At 44.3% G+C, this 21,862-nt stretch overlaps 1 protein-coding gene across 1 annotated transcript in view; it reads left to right on the forward strand.

Annotated features, from left to right (window-relative positions):
* The window catches only part of Ankdd1b (ankyrin repeat and death domain containing 1B), a 59,492-nt gene that overhangs the window by 29,960 nt on the left and 7,670 nt on the right, over positions 1-21,862 (forward strand). The window contains 8 exon segments of the mRNA XM_059276297.1: positions 1,422-1,520; positions 2,746-2,844; positions 4,236-4,248; positions 4,251-4,330; positions 10,462-10,560; positions 13,377-13,475; positions 16,679-16,777; positions 20,966-21,061. Coding sequence (XP_059132280.1) covers positions 1,422-1,520; positions 2,746-2,844; positions 4,236-4,248; positions 4,251-4,330; positions 10,462-10,560; positions 13,377-13,475; positions 16,679-16,777; positions 20,966-21,061 — 684 coding nt within the window.

Below are 21,862 nucleotides of genomic sequence, written 5' to 3' on the forward strand. Positions count from 1 at the left end.
GGATCTCTGTGAATTCGAGGCCAGCCTGGGCTACAGAGTGAGTTCCAGGAAAGGTGCAAAGCTACATAGAGAAACCCTGTCTCGAAAAACAAAACAAAACAAAACAAAAAACAAAACAAAAAACACATTAGATTAATTTCCTAAAACTATCCCCCAAGGTCCATTCCCTTATTTGACCACTGACTCATTCCTGAGAAAAACACCAAGGTCCAACAATCAACATTCATTATTTGGCTAACATGGCCAATCAGGATTTATCAACTCACCCTAGCATAGACTCCCCCTTTCCCCTTAAAAGCCCACTCCTGCAAAAACAAACAAACAAACAAAAAAACAAAAAACAAAACAAACAAAAATAAAACAACACTTGCTTGTTGCTTGCTTATTGTTGCAACTGCTTGTCGTCTGTCTTTGCAGCTTCCCCGCCCCCACCCACCCACCCTCTCCCCAACCCCTCCTGAGTAAAAATCTCCTTTGTGTTGAGAATTTGGTATCTAGGTGTATCCTATACCAACTCGATGGGGGGGGGGGGGTGGTCCTCCTTTGCAGATCCAATGTTCTCTTCTGGCCTCTGAGGGTACCTTGCATGCATATGATACACATACATGCACTCAAGGTTTACATACACACATTAAATAAAAATAAATACATCTTTAAGAATAAAGTAAAATTCAGGGCTGGAGAGATGGCTCAGAGGTTAAGAACACTGGCTGTTCTTCCAGAGGTCCTGAGTTCAATTCCCAGCACTCACATGGTGGCTCACAACCATCTGTAATGAGATCTGGCGCCCTCTTCTGACCTGCAGGGATACATGCAAACAGAACACTGTATACATAATAAATAAATCTAAAAAAAAAAAAGAATAAAGTAAAATTCAGTTGATCAGTGTTGTACCTGAATGAGCTTCACGTGGGTTAAACACTAAAGAATTTCTGTCTCGTGTGTTTTTGTCAGTAAGACTCAGGGTGACGCTCGGGCGCTTCAAACAGGATCTGGCACTAGCTGATGTCTTGATCCATTCAGGAATTCTTGCTGCATTTGAAACGGCAGCTGATCATTAGACGGTGATATATATATATATATATATATATATATATATATATATATATATATATATATATATATATATATATATAGTGCTTCTTTGATGCTTCAGAGGAACTCTTCTGAACACTTGTCACCATGAAACTGATTCACTGTTGGCATGGGGTTCCCCACAGTTCTGATGGCAACCCAGAACTGGATCAGCTTAGGTTCAAAGACATTATCATCCCCTTCCCATGAGAAGGGGGCTGGAGTTGATAGGACCAGAAGGACCATCTTAGCTGCCTCATTCCCTTTAAAAGGCTACCCACTCCTTGTCAGTTATCCCGATTGTTTGCTGAGTGTGAAATGAACAGAGAGTTTGTGATTGATTTCAGAGAGGAAGAAAACCATTTCTTTTGGCAGCTGAGAGGGGCCATGTTGAAATGATTGAAAAACTTATCTTCCTTAATCTGCATACTTCAGAAAAGGATGAGGTGAGTTGGGATTAGGTTTTTTTTTTTTTTTTTTTTTTTTTTTTTTCCCTGAGAACAATGAGGAGAAACAGTTGGTGTAGGGATTAACAATCAGTATGCAGATTGCATGACAGGTTTTTTTTTTTTTTTTTTTTTTTTCTGGTCCACAGTAGAGTTCTTAAATTGTTACAGAGCATGGACTGTGCAGGTAAAATCCTTCAATTTTTGCTGTAGGTTGTCATGATTGGTAGGTAGTTTTTTGTTTTTGTTTTGTTTTGTTCTTTTGAGACAAGGTCTCTATGTAATCCTGGCTGTCCTGGAGCTTGATATATAGACCAGGATGGCCTGAAATTTACAGAGATCCACCGGCTTCTGCTTCCTGAGTGCTGAGATTAAAAGTGTCCACCACCAGGCCTGGCTATGATTGCTAGTTTTTGCTTCATAATAATAAAAAAAAAAATCTTTTCAAGACAGAATTTCTCTATGTAGTCCTGGCTGTCCTGGAACTCACTCTGTAGACCAGGCTGGCTTTGAACTCACAGAGATCCACCTGCCTCTGCTTCCCAAGTGCTGGAATTAAAGGTGTGTGCTGCTGCTTCTCAGCCATAAATGTTTTGAAATTAGTTTACTTCATGGATTTTTCTACTTCGTGTTGGGTTTGACTCTTCTAAATCAGAACCTTGACGAACTTGGCCTCAAAGCTGCCTGTGATGTGTTGTTTCCTAAACAGAGGACACACTTCTAGGAAGGCCCAACCCTCTCCCATCCTTCCTTGAGGACTGCTTTGGACTTGGTCCCACATTAACTGTGAAGGGAAAACTCACAAGGTAGCCATCCGTATGGACATCTTTGATGACTTTCTTAGGGTAAATTTCCAGATGTGGAATTATAAGTCTACGAGTTTTGCACCGTATTATCTTTTGATATGTGTCATTAGGATTACTGCTCAGGTTGCCTTTATCCGGGTACCCTAACACAGGCTAGGTCCAGTTATTTTTGTTGCTCTTTTTTTTTTTTCTAAAAAATTCAAACAAGAATGACTTTTTTTTTTCTTCCTACTGGTTCAAAAAGCCAAGGCTTTTCATTTAAAACTTAAAAATTGATTTAAAGCTTTACTTAAAACTGGATAATGTCTATATTCTGCTTTCACCAAAGAAAAAGCTTCCAGAAGCCACGCTGTGGCCTGGTGTTGGAGGGTGTGTTCCTTGGCATAGGCAGTCTCACCTGGAGTGTGTTTCCATTTCAGGAAGGGAGCACTGCCTTGCGCCGGGTTGCTATGCAAGGCCACAATCCAGCCGTGCAGGCACTACTAACTCAGTGGCCAGAAGTAAATGCGACCAATGAGGTATGTGGGCATGCAGAGCCCGGCTGTTTTCTTCAAGTATCCTCCACCAGGGAGTTTGCTCATTCACTCAAAAGCCGTTTGTAAGAGTGGGCGAGGAGGGATGACACCAGAGAAACACCGTCTTCCAGACACAACCGAGACTGTGGCTGTAGGCACAGAGCCTGCACAGGTTCAAGCCCGATGGGATCTCAGCATTGGGAAGGGGAAGTAGACACAAGCTTCCAGCTCTAAGCAGCTGTCCCCAGTTGACAACAGCTTGCAAAGAAAAAATTAGTTTTCTCCAGTGGAGTCTCACTGGGTATACAAACTGCACTCAAGGGAGGCTCTGTGCCCAGCGGTAGATGCCAACACCAAAGAACTCAATAGTGTTTTTGTAGACTTTTCGTCTCATATTACTTGGATATTTGTTTGTCTGACTGGTTTTTGCTTGAATGTTATGGTTTTGGATTTTGTGGTTTTATGGGTTTTGTTTGTGTGTGTGTGTTTCTTGTTTGTGTGTGTTTTTAAATCCTGCTGTTTGTTTGCCTGATTGTTTTCTAAAGAGAAAGAGAGAAAGAAAAGGCATGGAGGTGGGTGAGTGGGGAGGTGGGGGGGACCTGGAAGGAGTTGAGGGAAGAGAAGCCGTGATCAGAATATATTGCACGAACAAAAAAAATCTTTCCAATAAAAAGAAGAGAAGGAGGAGGAGGAGGAGGAAGAAAAAGAAGAAGAAGAAGGAAGAAGAAGAAGGAGGAGGAGGAGAAGGAGAAGAAGAAGAAGAAGAAGAAGAAGAAGAAGAAGAAGAAGAAGAAGAAGAAGAAGAAGAAGTCATCATTTGTTTTTGGAATGTGTATTTATCCTGGAGTCTTACAGGACAAGAAAGACATGGGGAAAAATATGGTTATAGCTGTATACTCAATATGCCATGAGAATCTATTTCAGAAACCACAGCCTTCACATAGGTGGCAATATCTTATCTCTGTTTCACCATTCCAGTGGACTTTGGCAGAGAGAATTGGCTTTTGCTGTTGCTTTTTATTTTCCTGGGGTATGTATGTGAATGTGCATAAAAGCCATGGTGTGTCCTGGGACTGACTAGGTCAGGAGGACAGAAATTGACAATAGTTGGGCTGAGTAGCTAAAACAGGTAGATGATGAAAGCTCTGATCACCAGCTATTTGGTTTTCTTGCCTATAAAATGGGGATAAAATGAATCCTTCTGGATTATCATATGATTTGATTGTTCCAAAGTGTATGGTCTTGGCAGTGTATGTTGGCATATAAATGCTAAGTAATGCTAACAACAACAAAAGAATCATGCATAAAAGATATTGGAAGCATGCTGTTTTTCAAAGTATTTTTATTATATGCCAAGGGGAAATTAATTTTTAACTTCTTTTTCTTTTTGTCAGAATGGAGAAACTCCATGTTGGCTGTTGAAGGAGGTTATGAAGAATGCAGCCGAGTACTCCTGGCAGGAGGAAGTGATGTCGACATTCCAAACAGAGTATGCAATCTGTGCTGTGATCAGGCCTACAGTGGGAGGAAAGCTTAGAATATGCTTTGGAACTCTGGTCCTTAGTTGATGGTTTACTAGATTTTTATAGAATGAAAATTTTAGTATGCTCTGTTTTGCATAAGAATGAGTTACCGCAGGGTGGTGGTGGCACATGCCTTTAATCCCAGCACTTGGGAGGCAGAGCCAGGCAGATCTCTGTGAGTTCGAGGCCAGCCTGGTCTACAGAGCGAGATCTAGGACAGGCACCAAAACCACACAGAGAAACCCTGTCTTAAAAAAAAACAAACAAACAAAAAACAAAAACAAAACAAACTCGAATGAGTTACCACAGATAGTCTCCATTGATGTCTCTTCGAAAGCAACGTCATTCCTCCAGTTCATTTGGAGAATGACTGAAAAGGAGACAAAAGGAGAAAAGACCTGTCACAGGGAGATGACAGACACTGGACTCCACTTCATCGACAGCAGATACTAAAGAAGAGAAAAGTTTGCTGTGTGAGAGCTCCATGGGTCATCCTGGGCCCAAAGAGTGCGGGTTGCTGTCTGCCTGTAAATATAAAATACTTTATTGAGTTATGACGCTAACAGACTTTGAAACTTTCAAGACTAGTGTTTTAGTTACGGTCCTACTGCCGTGAAGAGACACCATGAACCAGGCAGCTTATAAAAGAAAGCATTTAATTGGGGGCTTGCTTACAGTTTCAGAGGGTGAGTCCATGAGCCTCACGGTGGAGAGCATGGCCTTAGGCAGGCATGGCGCTGGAGCAGTAGCTAAGAGCTTATATCCTGATCTACAGGCAGCAGGCAAAGAGTAAGAATGGGCTTCACATGACTTTTGAAACTTCAGAACCCACCCCCAGTGACACATCTCTTCCAATAAGGACACACTTACTCCAGTAAGGCCACACCCTACTAATCCTTCCTAAACAGTTCATCAATTGGGAACCAAACATTCTAATATATGGGCCCGTGGGGCCATTCTTATTCAAACCACCACAACTATGTTACTGGCTTCAGTTTTTTTATATTAAAACAAAACAAAACAAAACAAAACTATAACTGAGAATGAGCAAGAAACCAATCCAGGATCATACCTCAATGGCAGTGCAAAGACTGAAACTCATGCTGGTGGCTGTGTCTTCAGACGGGTTACTGTGATTTTTTGATTAATATTAAATTACAATGAAAATAACTCCTGACAGAAAATTCAAATGGTATCTAAAAGAGTATATAATTTAAAGTGGCTTTCTCCAACTCTACATTTCAGTTCTGCTCCTCAGAACTCATGTCTCTGAAGTTTACTTAGTCTCCCAGGAAGTGTCCATGCATTCACAAGGAAAGGGTGACTGGACTGGACATTCATCTGTACAGTAGCATAATATGTAATTTATGCTTCTCTGCACCTTGCTGTTGCTTATATTTTAATCTTTGTATTAGCACAATGTGTAAACCGTTCCTTTACAGGGGCTGGAGAGATGGCTCAGTGGTTAAGAGCACTGACTGCTCTTCCAGAGGACCCCGGTTCAATTCCCAGCACCCACATGGCAGCTCATAACTGTCTGTAATTACAGTTTCAAGGGACTTGACACCTGTGGCAAAAGACCAATGCACATAAAATAAAAATAAATAAAACCCCAACAATTCCTTTACAAAAGGTTCAATGCCTCAAACAATGTCTTCTACCCTAGTAAACTGCTGTCATGAGTAGATCCTTCTGAAAAAAACAATGTGTTACTTCATGACATATGGGAAGTTATTAGAGAATTTAAAGGGGGGGGGAAATCTAGACCTTTCCCTGAAATAGATGATGAAGTTGCTATCAATGGCCAGAGAAGTCATACAACCTGTAAGTGTAATGAATAGCAAGACACAGCTAGATAAGAGTGTGGTGAATTTATCAACTGGAAAAACATGTTGCTTTTAAAAATCATAATGTAAAAAAAAATCGCAATGCATGGACCTTCATGTAGGCAAAACACTCATAAAACAAATCTTGAGAAACTATAATGAACATACTATAAATATTACATTATATAAAATGTTTATTACGGAACACTAATTAAAAGTAATATAACAAATGTTAATAGAGTTACACAGACATTGACAGGTATCTTAAGAGAGAATATAAATCAAAAATAGTGAGTTTCTTCTCAGTGATATTGCAAGGTTATTGATACAACAAGCATAGACTAAGAATTCAGAATATGTCTGCTGCAGAGATGGCTCAGGAGTTAAGAGCACCTGGTTGCTCTTCCAGAGGACCTGGGTTCAGTTCCCAGGACCCACATCAGGCAATTTACAATTATCTGTAGCTCCAGTTTTAGGGGTATACTATCTCTGGCTTCCACGGGCACCTACAGTCAAGTGCACATACCCATATGCAGACAGACAGACAGACAGACACACACACCTATACCCAATTAAAAATAATAAAAATAAATCTTTAAAAATAAATAAAAGAGTTCAGGATGTGGAAATCTGTCTTGTCCCCAGAGGCATCTATTCCAAGTCCTTGGGATGGCCTCCCTGCTTAGCAGGGCTCTGAGGCTCGCTCCCTCATCCGAACCCCATAGCTTCTATATTTGCTATTCTGCTTTCATCAGGATTTGGCTTTACTGTGATTTTCACACGCACAAGCTCACATTCTTCCCTTCTAGGACAGCACACTCCCATCATCCACATTCTTTCAGCAATAGCCTCAGCTGATGGGAGTTGCCAAAAGTCCACGCCAGCTTTACCAGAGTCATTGCTTGAATAGATTTGTGTCTCCCCATCACCAAGGAGTTTAATCTCCAAAGCCTCACAATGGCAAAGGCAGAAATGTAATCCAACCATGGTATTTAGAGGTGCATCCTTTCAAAAGTGATTAGTTCGTTAGGGTGGATGTATCCTGGTAAGTTTATAAGGAGAGGGAGAAAGACCATGTGGATGGAGATACACACCACAGCACTGTGATACGATGCAACCTAGAGAGTCCCATTCCAGAGCCCACTCCAGGACATTTGGACTTCCTTTCTGAGCAAAATAAACCTCACTTCCTTATAAATTAGCCTACCTCAAGTACTTTGTGATAGGAATGAAAACTTTCTACTATTTCTAGAGGTTTTTGCCTTTGTTCATTAGCATAGTTCCTGGATAAATAATCCCAGCACCTACTGTAGTCCAGAACTGTTCCCAATTGTCCTAGAGAAGACTCCTAGGAAATAAGCAATGTGGAGTAAGAAGCCAGCCGCAGTAGCACACATGACTACATTGTTTCAGACTTCATTTTGCTTTTACATCTGCAGGGATGTGTTCAGTCATGGGAACGCTTCACCTTGCTGATACCAACTGCGCTTGGCCTCTAGGAGATGGCTTTTGTGTTCTCTTGCCCCTCTCTGTCACTAATGAGAAAAAGTACACAATCGAGTCATTTCCGAGGAAGCAATTGGAGTAGGAGCATGGATTTGGTTGTTAGCAGACTTCCTCCATTTGTGCTAGATGGAGAGACTGCCCAGTTTGGGTACTAGACTCTCTTCAGCATTGTATCAGCTGCCATAAGCCTTACGTCATATCTTATCAAATGTATTTAAATATCCCTACATTTCTAATATGTATTACCATTGTTACTTTAAACAGATCTTTTATTTTTACTTAATTATTTGGCTTCAGTGAACTTCATCTAATTTATAAGTGATTGATTTCTTAGAATATTGCGTATATACTTGGAAATTTTCAGGAGGTTAAAAAAATGAAAACTGTAAGTCATTTACAAATATAATGAATATTTTATGATATTACATTTAACAATCAATGAAGTAGGAATGTGTCGATTAAATATTTATTCACTTCAATTTTGTGGCTTTCTTTTGGTATCTTGGAACCAATAATTATTATTTTTTTCTTAAGTTTCACATATTTCTGGGGCTGGAGAAATGGCTCAGTGGTTAAAAGCACTGGCTGTTCTTCCAGAGGACTGGGGTTCGATCCTCAGTGCCCACATGGTGGCTCATAGCTGTCTGTAACTCCAGTTCCAGGGGATCTGATACTCTGTTCTGGTCTCCATGGGGACCAGGCATACACGTAGTGTACAGACATACACGCAGACAAAACATCCATATGCACGAAATAAAATAAGTTGCACATGCTCCTTTGTTTCTTATAAAACCCATGGGCCACATATGTTGTGCCGATAGGGTTGTGTACAAGTCTCCATAGGATGCTGGCTTTGAGTTCTTCAGACACTAGTTTCGGATTTAGATGGCCTCAGATCTTCCCAGGGGTCTTTGAAGTTTCAAAAGCCCATACTATTCCAAGTTTCGCTCTCCCTCTCTGCCTCACGGTTGTTGACTGCCTCACGGTTGTTGACTCAATATGCAAGCTCTCAGCAGTTGCCTCAGTGCTGCGCCTGCCTACCTGCTGTCATGTCTCGTGATAAGGTCATAGACTCAGCTTCTAAACTAGAAGCCAACAAACACTTTCTTTTATGAGTTACCTTGGTAAGAGTATTTTGTCAAAGGAACAGAAAAGTGACCAGGACTGCTCTTATCAGCAGGTGTATGTATACTAGATCCCTCTTTTATAACCTCCTGGTATTATTTATTCATTTATTTGGACTGAATAGAAGGAAATGTATTTTGATCCTGAAAACTTTCACAGTGGGTTGACTGGACCCATCTGTGATAATCCTATTCTGAGTCTGTTTACACGATTATAGTCAGAGGTTGGCCGGGATTTTAGTCATGCATGACTAAATATCCAAGACAGCTCACTCACTTACCTGGGAGATGTTGCCAGCTGTCAGCTGGGAGGTCAACTGCAGGACCAACAAGTGGCCTCTATGTAGGGGTTACCCTTGGCTAGCTTGGCAGCTGGCCCCAAGAAGAAGTGCTGCAAGAATCATCAGTACAAAAGGAAGGAGGTGGAAGCTGCCAGGCTAGTTAGGGACCCTGCATGGAACTGGTTCTTCTATCACTTCTGCTCTATCCATTGGTTAAAGAAGTTACAGGTCCACCTAGATTCAAGGGATTAAAGAAATGAATCCTAGCTGTTGACAGAGAAGCCGCAAGTAGGTCAGGGGATATCAACACAGCCGCTTTGGGGAACCGGTTCTCTCCAATGTTCTTATATGGAGGACCCAAATGTATTTTATGGCAATCTGATAATCAACCATAACTAATTCATTGGCTTGCCTTGTTGCCAGTTCTCACGCTAGGCTGTTTGGAGGTTGACTGAAGGTTAACCAAGAGTAGACCACGATTTTGAGTTGAGTACTGTTCAGCTCAGGCACTGAGTAAAGATACTTAGGCACTGGAGAGTGGCATGAGGCTGTAGAAGTGAGTGAATGAGAGCTGTGAAAGGAAATGGGTAAAAGGACCAAGAAGCGACACTTCACATAGGTGGAAAGCTTGCTAAGCTTTGAAGCCATTCCTGGCAAAGAGGGGAGCTGGGAATAAACAGAGTCAGGAAGCCAGAAATCACTGAGGTGGTTTTTTGAGGCCAGTGCCAGTCACCTATTTTAACTCAAGGGAAGGATTTGCTGGGACCACAGTGGTAAGCTTGATTCTGGAAACAGGGATTTAACTCACGTGTGCCTGAGTCATAGTGTCTCAGGGTCTTAGGTTAGGCTGCTAAAAATAAAAATTAAGAAATTTAAAAAATTAGTAGTAATAACAAAGCTGGGTGCCTTAAGCAGCAAGCAATTATTTCTCATAGTTGGAGATTGGAAACCCGAACCTGGGCACTAACAGGGATGGGTTCTGGTGAAGATGTTCTTCGGGCTTCATTGGCCTCCATTTGTTGTGTCCTTCCACAGCTGAAAGAGTACCTTTCCTACAAGAGCAGGGACACCATCATGAGGGCTCCACTCCCACAACATTACCACTTTTTGATGTCTCTTCTCCCATATCTCATCTCATTAGGATGATGAATTTTGGAGACCCAGCCATGGAGTTATATGATATGGTAATAGGAGACACTTTAAAGTGATAGACTCTAAAATAATCAGGAACACATCGGAGTTCCTTTTGTTAAGTAGCTGTACTACTTCATTGTGTAAATTAATGACCATGTACTGGGCACCAGACTGCATGTGGATAGTAATGGGGTTCCCCCTTGCCCTCCCCATCTGTTCCTTGAAGCTCAGTGTCAGTGCTTTGCAGACAGCCACCCCGAATGGCCACACATCCCTTGTCAACTTTCTTCTCGGTGAGAATGCTGATTGGCAGCAGCAGAAGGAAGTAAGTCCATGCCAATCAGCACAGGCTTGTGTGCTGGCACAGGGAAGCTAGCTGTGCAAATGTCCCTGGATGAGATGTTTCACAAGGGCGAGATTCTTTTTAGGGGACACTGGCTTTTTATTTGTTGTTGTTGTTTGTTTGCTTTTGAATCTTAACCATGGGGAATAAGATCCAAGGGGTGGATTTTAGAAAGTCATTGAAGTTCCTGCACAAAACAAAATCTTTGTGTTTAAGATATACTTGCTGCAGGAAGTCTCGGGTGTCTAGAGGTGCCTTGACTCCTGTAGGGATCTCACTAGCCTGGAAAATGCTGCTGCTGTGGATATGGAGAAAATGGATCGTTTCCTCGTCTCTGAATGATCTTGTGGTTTTTCAAAGTCAATCCTTTGTCACTGATTGAGGTTTTTCTGAAGTTTGGATTGGCTTTGGCAGAACAAACAAAGCTCCTCTGTGCTGGAATCTGACAAGAAGCATTCCTCTATTTCCCACTGTATTTTCAGTCTCTCCTGCGAATATTATTTCCTCTGCTTGTGCTGAGCCATTCCTATTTATGGCGCTGACTTGAAAGGAGGGATGTGATCTGAACCATGTCCGATAATTTTTAGAGCGTGGAGTTAGAGGGATTGTCTCCAGTTTGCCCAGCTCAGGCCAAGGAGGCTTCCTTGTTCTCAGGAGAAGCCGGGTGGCCCTGGCCCGACCACTTTCTTGAGATGAAGGATGCTGTCTTTTTGTTTTTGCTTCATGCCTTGAGGGAGAAGCTTCTTTCCAAGCAGAGGGGACCTTCAGTCTCCCTCTCAGGTGACCCTTGTCCCCTGGCTCACCCCAGACAGCCTCTCGCTCAGCCGTACAGCCCTCCCTGATCTTCATCTCCCGTCAATCAACCTATCCCCATGGTGAGGATGGAGAACTCTGGAAGGTTTGTGCTCAGGTTCTGCCTTTTGCCTCTTCCTTGTTATTGTAGTTACCGACCTGCCAGTGTGGAAGGTAGGGGATGTAAGGTCCAACTCCTGAGGTTAGCGTGAGTGATACAGCTTTTAAGATCAGTTATTTAACCCAGTCTTGTTTTTCCACATGTTTTTGAACCAGGGTCTTGTGTAGCCTGAGCTAGCCCGAAACTCCCTATGTAGCCTAGACTGACCAGACACTTGAGATCCTCCGGTCCCTGTCGGCCTCGTGAGCGCTAAGATTGCGGCACCTGCTTAATTTAGTGTTTCAAACCGGGATGAACGTGGCGGGTAGTGAGCGTGCAATAAGTACCACGAGAGGAAGTGCTGCTGAGTGTGCCAGGACACCAACATTGTCTCTACATTTGAGTGACACCACAGGTTATCCTAACCACCCCACCTCCTTTACATGGGTGTCCCCTTCTCCACTCTGTTCCTTGCAGCTCTGCTCCCCCTGCTGACATGCAGTCTCGCCACACTTCAGGCCAGTGCTCTCACTGTTCTGGGTACTCCTTCTCCATTCCCGTTCTCCCTCCACTCGGCCTGTCTCTCATCCTGCTTACCCCATGCCCTCACTGCTTCTGCTCCGCTTTGTTCCTTCTTCCTCATTCCTTAGCTGCCTTCTCACCTCCCAGAGAGCTCCGCAGGCCAGTGTGGCTGGATGGAAGGAAGGGAGGTAGCAGGGGCAGTTGAGACAGTGTGTGGCGATGGACTTTGTGGGTTGAGTAAGAGAGGGGAAGGACGGAAGGGGTGAGAGGGGTCGGAAGAGCCAGGTGGAGTGAGGTAAAAAAGGCAGGCTATTTAGTCAAAGGAAGAGATGAAGGAACAGGCTGCTGAGACTGGCCGCAGCCCACCATGGGTGGCCTCTTCGGATGAACGCTGAGCCCCAAGTAGGCAGGAACACCAGCCAGGGATCAAGGGAACTGAGTGTAGCTTGCATCTGTTCAGGAAATGCTGACTGCGTATACATTTCCTCCTTTGCGGCCACTCCTTTCATCCTTTGGCTCTCTGAAGGCTTGGAGAAGTCCTCCGTTAAGCCCTCTTAAGACTTCCTTGTCCAGCTCTTCAAGGAAGCCTCTTCTAGCTTTCGGAAGGGTCAACCCTCCCCTGTTCCTCAGGCCACCTCAGCACATTTGACGTTTCCCCTAAATCACTTAAACTTTGAAACTAAGTAGCTGTGGTGTGTGACTGAATTAAATAAATAAATCAGTAGAAAGGAAAGGACTGTTCCTAGGTATGGTGGAGGAGTAAGTTTATTATAGTTACGTGGGAGAGCATAACCAGAGGCAGGGACATCTGGGAGAGTCCAGAGTGGATGTGACCAGCCTGAGCTGGGCCATGTGAGGAGAGGGGGAGGGGAAGAAAGAGGGGAGAGAGGGGAACCAGGGGCAGCAGCCAGGAGGCCAAAGGTCCAAAAGAGACAGCTAACCAAAATGGTTGGATTAGATAGGGAAAGAGCAGCCCAGCCTCTGGCTGGAGAGTTCAGGGTAGGGGGTGGAGTTTGCCAGCCAGGATGGCCTAGTAACTGAGGGATACAGGACAACCTAGTGGCCAGTGTCTGCTTTGATATGTTAAATAGGCATCTCAGCTGTTTGTCCCAAGTTTGAAACCTAACAGTGACTTTATTAAAAAGATAAATCTCTAACCCTGAAGAAACAGGCCCATAGTAGGTGTTTGTTGTATATGCCCAGGATGACCAGCAGCCTGGGGACGGTAATGATTGCTCAAGTCTTCCTGCGGGTCCCACGCTGAGGTGGACTATTTTAATTCTCAGAAATCATCAGAGAGTGATGGTTGAAATGAATTGCTTCCGGGTTTGAATGCTGAAGCTAGATGCTTTTGAATTTGAGATTTTTGTCTTTCTTTCTGCAGCCCAAGGAGTCACCTCTTCACTTAGCAGTTCTCAGCAACCACCCTACAGTTGTAAACAGCCTATTAAGTGCTCAGCATGATGTCGACATCTTAGATCAGGTAAGCCAAGCCGGCAGGAGCCTGGATATCTGTTCTCCTGTGTTTCAACTCAGAATTTCCCAGTTTCAACACCATGTGACAGCAGGGAGCTCTGCTTAGGTTCAAGGTGCCTAAAAAAATGTCCAGGGGGGGAACATCCGCATCCTTTTTTCATCACGTTTCTTCTGTAACCAGTATCCTGTCCCCACACTTCTGTTTTCTGCAAAGGCAAAACGCGGATTCTGTGGGTGTGTAATCAAGCCGTCCATTTTTAAGAGGCGTAGCCAGGGCTTTTGGTAAACAGTGCCAAGGCAAATTGCCAGAAGCCCTGTAAATCAAAAGCTGCTCCTACAGTGTGAAATGTTGTCCTTGGCTGAATGCTGGTCCCCGTCAGAAGGAAGCTTTGTTTCCCTGTTAAATATCTTCTATGCCAGAAGGCAAAGGAGACTCTTAGAATTAAAACAAACAAATAAAACGATCACCAGGTACTCAGTGAAACGAACCGGGACAGAATCAAATAACCCATAAAAGCCACCCATCTCCGCCAGCTGGAGATGGAACCCGGCGGAGCAGCAAACAATGGGGACTCCTGTGGCCTCTGGGAGCTGCTGCCTTCCAGGGGAGGCAGGCAGGGGGAAGCCTTTCTGGGGGTCTGAGTCACATACAGCCTCCTTTTCCAGACAATCTCCTCCTGTGCCTCCTAAGTTAGGGGGAAGCTGTCATGTGGGGTATACCTGTCCCAAGCTACCCCGTCCCCATTTCCTTTCCTTTGAAACAGCATGACTCGATCCCTTCAAGTCCCCTCCAGCTCCAACCTCTAGGTTAATTTTTGACCTGAGCAGAAGGGAGACTTACCCGCACTCCCTCCCTCCCTCCTTTGGGCAGCCTCCCTCTTCTGTGTTGCATTAGCCCACACATGGAGGGCAGAACTCCCTGTTTATTAAATATATTTGCATATTCCACATGGTTAATTGCTAATGTTCAAATCTTTCCTAAAGTGAAAATCGTTTGCTAAGTAGACAATGTCTTGCGTTCATGTGCTATTTGGGCTTCTACAGAACTGTCTTGATCCCACTCCAGGGAAGGAGTGTTTATCATGCCTGCCCGCCAGTTACACAACTAGACCTTATCAGTTCAAATTTTTTGTTACATCAGTAATATATATATAATATATATTATATTATATTTGTATATATATATATACACAAAATATTAAAATTATGTTTTTCACATAATGTATATAGAATCAGGATGTATAGATAGGGTCTAAAAAGGCAATTGTTCCTTTAGCTCCACTTGTGTTGGTGTTTCCTGTGTTCTGGACTGCGAGCGGTGTTGTCCAAACATGCTTTTGTTGAAATAACACACTTGTACCTGTGTCCTGTGTTGGTATAGACAGCCTTAGATAGGTTTACCGGTTCCTGTGTTGGGTGATGAGCCCCCAGAGAGGCACACTGCCACCTGCTGGTGGCCTTTCCTAGTTAAACAACTTGGCTTTGCCTTTTTTGGTAGAAAGGGAACCTGTGCTTCAGCCTGGTGGAGTGGGTCTAGACCACACCCAAGGTTCCTGTCAGTCTAGATGTCTTCATGTCGCTCCTTTCTGTAGGAGGTCAGGGTGATGATCTTTTGTTGACATGGAGTACACTTTTATCTTCTTGGTAGGAAGCAATTACTTCATTGAGAAGTTAGAAGTCTTTCACTCCTTAATACACAATAATATAAAAAATGCGGTAAAGCATCAAGAAGGCAATAAAATAACCTTTGGTGCCCCCTTTAGACATCACCATTTTAACATTATCAATGAATTCCTCTCTCTTTTTCTATGTGTTTATAAATTAAGCTTAGCCAGATATAATGCCTTTGTCTCCTAAAGCTTTTTTTAATTATTATTTGTTTTTATTTTATGTGCATTGGTGTTTTGCCTGCATGTATGTCTATGTGAGGGTGTTGGACCATCTGGAATTGGAGTTATGACTGCTATGAGCTGCCATGTGGGTGCTGGGAGTTGAACCCAGGTCCTCCGGAAAAATAGCTAGTGTTCTTAACTACTGAGCCATCTCTTTAGCTTTTAATATGTTATCAGTAGTTTTTCCTTTATATAAATCTTTGAAGCCATTTATTACAATAAAATGCGCGACATTCGTTATTGTTTGAATTATTTTTAAGTGTACAGTTCCGTAACATACAGAACTTCCCCTTTCCCACTCCCCAGCCCCTGGAAACCACCATCCTTCCTGTCATTATGAATTTGTCAACTCAATGCACCATGTGCTGAAAAAAAAATTTTGAGACAAGGTCTCATTACGCTTCTCAGATGGGCCCCAAACTCCTGGGCTTAAGGAGTCCTCCTCCCCTAGCCTCCCATGAGGCTGGGACTACAGTTCCATGACCACACACCTAGCTCTGAAGTTGATTTAATAGTTGCCAGATATTCCTATATATTTCTATATAGTTTACATAATGTCTCATTACCAGACATGTAACTCTATGAGAGGGGGCACAGTAAAGAAACTGCTGATGTGAGCACTCCATGACTTGGGGAAGGGTTTTATTGTGAATAAGAGAGAGAGAACATCCAGAGGCATCTGGAAGAGTCCAGAGCAGAGAGGAAAGAAAGCAGACTGGACCTGGCAAGCGCTATCTATTAGAGAGCATGAGAGAGCATGGTGGGGGGAGAATAGTGGAGATAGCCAGAGAGAAGAGCAAGAGATAGAGACCGGAGCACAGGGAGAGAACAAGGGAGAGCAAGGGAGGTGGAGAGAGACAGCAATGGAGAGAGACAGCAAGAGTGAGGGCCACAAACCTTGTGGATTAGAACAAGGACAACTGGGGGTGGGGGTGGGAAGGGCCAGGACAGGTATAACAGGTACTTGTGATCCTGAGGAATCCTGGAGGCCAGCATGGGCTTTCATAAGCTGATAAGCCTCACAGGTAGCCATGTGTCCCTGCTGCCAGAGATAAGGGAGGTCACTCCCTTTGACCGATGGAACCTGTTTCACCAGTTCCTGAGGAATGCTGGCTTTTATCTAGCCTCTAGACAGCCCGTAGTCCAGTTTGAGCTCATTTCTGGGTATTTGGGCGGCCTGTGACCTAAGTGTAACTTCCTCTGCTGCTGCAACAACTGCCGCCTGTGTCCACATGAGGGTACCCATCATCCCCTGTAAGCCTGCATGGCGTGCTCTCCTGACTGTGCTTCCACGACAATTGCACATCTCTCATGGCAGAGGCAACAGACCCCTCTGCACGTGGCTGCTGATCTTGGAAATGTGGAGTTGGTGGAGACACTGCTGAAGGCCGGCTGTGACCTAAAAATCACTGACATGGTAACTGCTCTGTGCTCCCTGTTTCCTGAGATGGCAGCGGAGACCTCCCTATTGGCTGCCATGGAAACAGGAACACCAGACTTCCTTCTGAGAGATGGGCGTGAGATGCATCTTCATAGGCAGGAAAACACCTAGATTATCGTGTGTGTGTGTGTGTGTGTGTGTGTGTGTGTGTGTGTGTGTGTGTTTGTAGCACATGGAGGCCTGGAGGCCAGTGGTCAATGTCAGGACAGTGCTCTACCCTATTTTTTAAAGACAAGAGCTCTCATTGAAACTGGAGCTTGCAATTTAGCTAGACTGGTTGACTAGAAAGCCCCAGGAATCCACTGTCCCCATCCCCCCAGCCCTGGGATTATATGGGCAAGCCTTTTTACATTGGTGCTTGAATGGCAAGCACTTTACTAATGGAGCCATCTCCCCAGCCCCACATCTCAATTTTTTTTATGATATCCCTTTATTTAAATTTAAATGCTATTTTTGCAATATTTTATTAATTTTTTGAGAATTTCATGCAATGTTGAAGGTGGACTTTTCTGTCCTGTCAGCCTATTCCCCAATAACCACAAAGAGGCTTAATGTTAATTATAAATGTTCAGCCAATAGCTCAGGCTTGTTACTGGCTCACTCTTACATTTTAAATTAATCCATTTATATTAATCTACATTCTGCCATGTAGCATTAGCTTTCTTTCATCTTGCATCTCCTGTTTCCTGTCCATGTCTGGCTGGCAACTCCTCTGACTCTGCCCTTCTTCCCAGTGTCCTTAGCCTGGTTCTCCTGCCTAACCTTATCCTGTCCAGCTATTGGCCAGTCAGCTTCTTTATTAAACCAATCACAGCAGTATATATTCACACTGTGTAAAGGAATATTCCACACAATGTCTTTTGAAGATTTTTTACTTTCCCAAATGCTCTCCTTGTCACCATCTCTGCCCTCCCATCCCTGCCCACCCAATTTCTAGATTATTTCTTCTTCCTCCTCCTCTTTCCTTCCTTCCTTTCTTCTTCTTCTTCTTCTTCTTCTTCTTCTTCTTCTTCTTCTTCTTCTTCTTCTTCTTCCTCTTCCTCTTCCTCCTCCTCCTTTTCTTTCCCCATTGAGTCCAGTTTGTGTTATCCAGCTAGTTGGGTTTTGGACCGGCCCTGGTATGTGTTCAGTCTACAAAGGATCACATCATTAAAGAAATGGACTCGTCCCTCTATTTGTAAAAAGTTCTACATATGCATTTAAGAATATATATTATAGTGGGGCAGTGGTGGTGCATGCCTTTAATCCTAGCACTTGGCAGGCAGGGTCAGGCGGATCTCTGAGTTTGAGGCCAGCCTGGTCTACAGAATGAGTTCCAGAATGGCCAAGGACTACAGAGAAACCCTGTCTTGAAGAAACCACAAAATATACATATTAAAGCACACACACATACAAAACCTGAATCAAGTTGGTTTCTCCTGGAAGAGAGTTGGTTCAGAACAAACAAACTATTAACAGTGTGTGCTTGCTAAACTAGTAACATGTGCACGCCAATTCCTTTTTATAGCACAGAGCACCAGAATGTCTTTATGATACACAATATGCCCCTTTCAGTCCCGGGGGTGGAATCCAGGGCCTTACCCTTGCTCCACCACTGAGCTAAATCAACAACCCCAAACCTGCCATTGTCTTTTCTGGTTTTGACCTTCTCGGCCCTCAGTTCAGTGCCTCACTGGTTCTCTAGCTCAGAGTCATGAGTTCTGCATATGTGTGATCTGAGGTCATGGTGTTATTTTACTTTTTTTTTTTTTTTAAAATCATAAAAGTCACACAAGCGGTGGACAATGTGGTAAACATAGAAAAGTGTAGGAAACATGACCACCTACCCTAGGGCCTAGACTTGGGTGGAATGCCACTTAGTCCCCAGATGTGGCTGGTTGACTTCATTAACATTCAGCCTTGGTGTTTTCCCATTCATTCTTTTCAGAGTAACTTGCTCTGTGTCTCTCTTCACACTTAATTCCTCCAAGGCAGTTTGCTGGGTAGAGGCTCTGTAGGAATTCTTGTGGGGCGCCTGGTGCTAGTGGACTGGCTGGACCAGTTGTCAAGGTCAGTACCATCACTTTCCTTTGTTTGTAACCCAAAGCTTGGGGTTGCTAGCCCGAGGATGCAATCCCCCCCCCCCCTCCTTTGCTCCTTCATTCTGAGGGTCTGGCCCATGGCAGGCACTGGTATACATTTAACTGATGGATAAGCACTACCCTTTCTACCTGCTCCCAAAAGTAAGTCTTTCTCTGGCTGTGTTAAAGTCTGGGTGGGTAGCTGGGCATGGTGACACAGGCCTTTGATCTCAGCACTCTGGAGTAAGAGGCAGATGGGTGTCTGGGAGTTTGTGGTCAGCCTGGTCTACATAGTAAATTCCAGTGCCAGAGTTCCAGGCGAGGCAGGCTTGCATAGTGAGATGCTGGAGAGAGAGAGAGAGAGAGAAAGAGAGAGAGAGAGAGAGAGAGAGAGAGAGAGAGAGAGAGAGAGAGAGAGAGAGAGAGAGATTGAAGGAGACGAGAGAGGCTTGATGTAACTCTGACTTGGGGATCACAAAGCTCTTGGCCTCTGTCTGCCTCGTGGTCAAGAGCAGATGGTACCTCCACTCCAGTGTGCTGTTCCTTAAGGAAGTTTCTCCAGCTTGAAAATTCTGACTTTTAGAATACTGCCTTCCCAAAATAGGCTAATTATGGTGATTCAAATGGCTCTACAAGGCAGAATGCAGACAGTATGCAATTAGAGACTTGCTAAATGCCTGCAAAATGCAATTCTTCCTAATTTCATTACCAACTCTTCTGCTCACAGGCTGGGTACTTTCAGTCCCGACTTCCCAGCTCAGCCGGGTCTTAGCGCCTGCACTAAACATCCTATCATTTGTGTTGGTGGGAACTGTACTTGTTGCCGCTATCCAGACATGTAAGAGCTATTGAGAGAAGTTTCTGCATCTTTAGAGTTAGAAACACAGTTTTCTAACATTGCAATTTTTTTCTGGAGTTATTTCTGACCATTACTTTAAATCATCTTTGGAGTCCCTGAGGGAATATGTCATAGGTCATTTGAAATGCAGATAAGGGGCCTGGGGCAACAGTTTGGTAAATAGAGTGCTTGTCTTGACCGCTTGAGGATCTGACTCTCGTCACTAGCATCCATGTAAAAATGCCAATGCCGGGCATGGTGCCACGCCATTTATAAGCCCAGTGTGGTGAGACAGAGACAGGAACATCCCCGGGTCTTGCTGACCAGCCAGCCTAGTCTAATTCGTAAACCCCAGGCCAATAAGAGACCCTGTCTCAAAGGAGGTGCTACGTGTTTCTAAAGATAACACTAAGGTTGTCTTCAGGCTTCTGCATGGGCACACACACATGCACTGAAGAGAAAAGCAAATATAAACTATCCTCCTTTGTCAGGAAAACGTGTATAGTTGCAGAAATAGAAATTGTGTGCTTCACAAAACCGAGGGGGCACAGCTTGCCAAGAGATGCCGTCTGGCTGGTGAGACAGCCACCGTGAGCAGGGGTCACCTTTTGGAATCTGTGTAATATATGAGACATGGGCTTCAGGTAGCATTTGTCCCAAGTTACGTCCAGATCGGTCCTTTCTTACTCATCCAATTTGGTTAAAATTGGAATACTTCAACCTTGGTTAGAGGCAGTATGCTATAAAAGACAAAACTCCTAGCTGGGAGCCCGTGAGCTGAATCCTACACTGTGCATCGTTTTGTCATTATTGACATTGTTCTCAGATCCAGCCCTTTACTGTCTCATTAATCATCTTCCTCAAAACGAGGCTTCTACTTCCTGATCTGAAGTGGCTGCCCAGATTCCCGATGTCCTGTCAGCCTTCCCCTTGGGAAATGGAGGAAAGAAAGGAGAATGTCCTCTTTCCTCTCTTCGAAAATCTTTCCCAGGAAAAGAATGTGCCTTTGCACTTACACACCATTGGGTGGAATGTAGGTCTCATCCCTGAACATGAGGGAGGCCAGGAAATGTTAGGGTGGCACTCATCCTAAAGGCTTTACATGCACCATCACGTTCACTGCTCACCAGGACACCTGGCTGTAACTGCAGAGACCCACGGTGACTAAGGTCTGGCAGAATGGGGATCTGGGTGCAGGTCTCTGTTGAGAAGCTGGAGCTCCCATCTAACAGGCAATATCACTCCCACCCCCTCTTTTTAATTTAGTGAGGAAAGACTTCCCTGGCCGTGGCTGCCAGGAGCCACCATAGCCTCATCGTGGATATGCTCATTAAAGCCGAGAGGTATTATGCCCGGAGAGAGGTAAGAAAAGCCAGTTCCAGCCAAATCAGGGGCTCTTTTGGCAATCACTATTTCGGAATGGGGAATGGAGGGTCTGTATAATTCTTCTGTTTACCCCCCTGCTGTAGTGAACCTTGCTCAGTACAATGATGACTTTCCCAGTGCTGTCTCTATTCATGGGATGGACAGCGCCTCTTCCCCCCCTCTTCCTTTGTGGACGTTGGCAGTCAGACCTGAGAACGTGGACCAGGCAGCCTCATCCACGGCAGCGTTGCTGGCCTAGCATGCCAGCCCCTGCCGACGGACTCCACTGTGACCTGTCTCATGGTCTCTGGTCACGACCTGTCACAGAAGCTCCAATGAGTGGTACACACGGGAAGTACTCTGAGCTCTCCTGACTCTGATGGTTTTGCCATAGTCCTGTGCTGACTTCCTGGCACTCGAGTATTCTGGGACAATCACAAACATTTATCTTTGAAGACACACATCTTATCTCTTGAAGACACACATCTTATCTCTAGGCCAGTCTTTATCTTTCTTTCCTCTGATGGTCTGCCAGCCACACATCTTGGTAGACTGTCCTTCCCTTCAAGATTCAGGTCTGTGCCCTCGGGCAAGATGCTCAGACACAAGACACCAGCCCCAACTTCTAGACCTCTGCTGTTTCCCGGTTTCCCTCCTGGGTGCATGGCTTCTCCTGGGCCAATGTGTCGTGCCAGCATACCTGTCCACACAGCTTGGGTGTCTGTTGCAGAGAGGTTACAAACGTGGATTGTTGTCATTGGCCAATCCTGGGATAGTCTTCTTTAAATCCATAAAGCA

Source organism: Peromyscus eremicus, chromosome 11, assembly GCF_949786415.1.
Source record: "Peromyscus eremicus chromosome 11, PerEre_H2_v1, whole genome shotgun sequence".
In the NCBI taxonomy this organism is placed as follows: Eukaryota; Metazoa; Chordata; class Mammalia; order Rodentia; family Cricetidae; genus Peromyscus; species Peromyscus eremicus.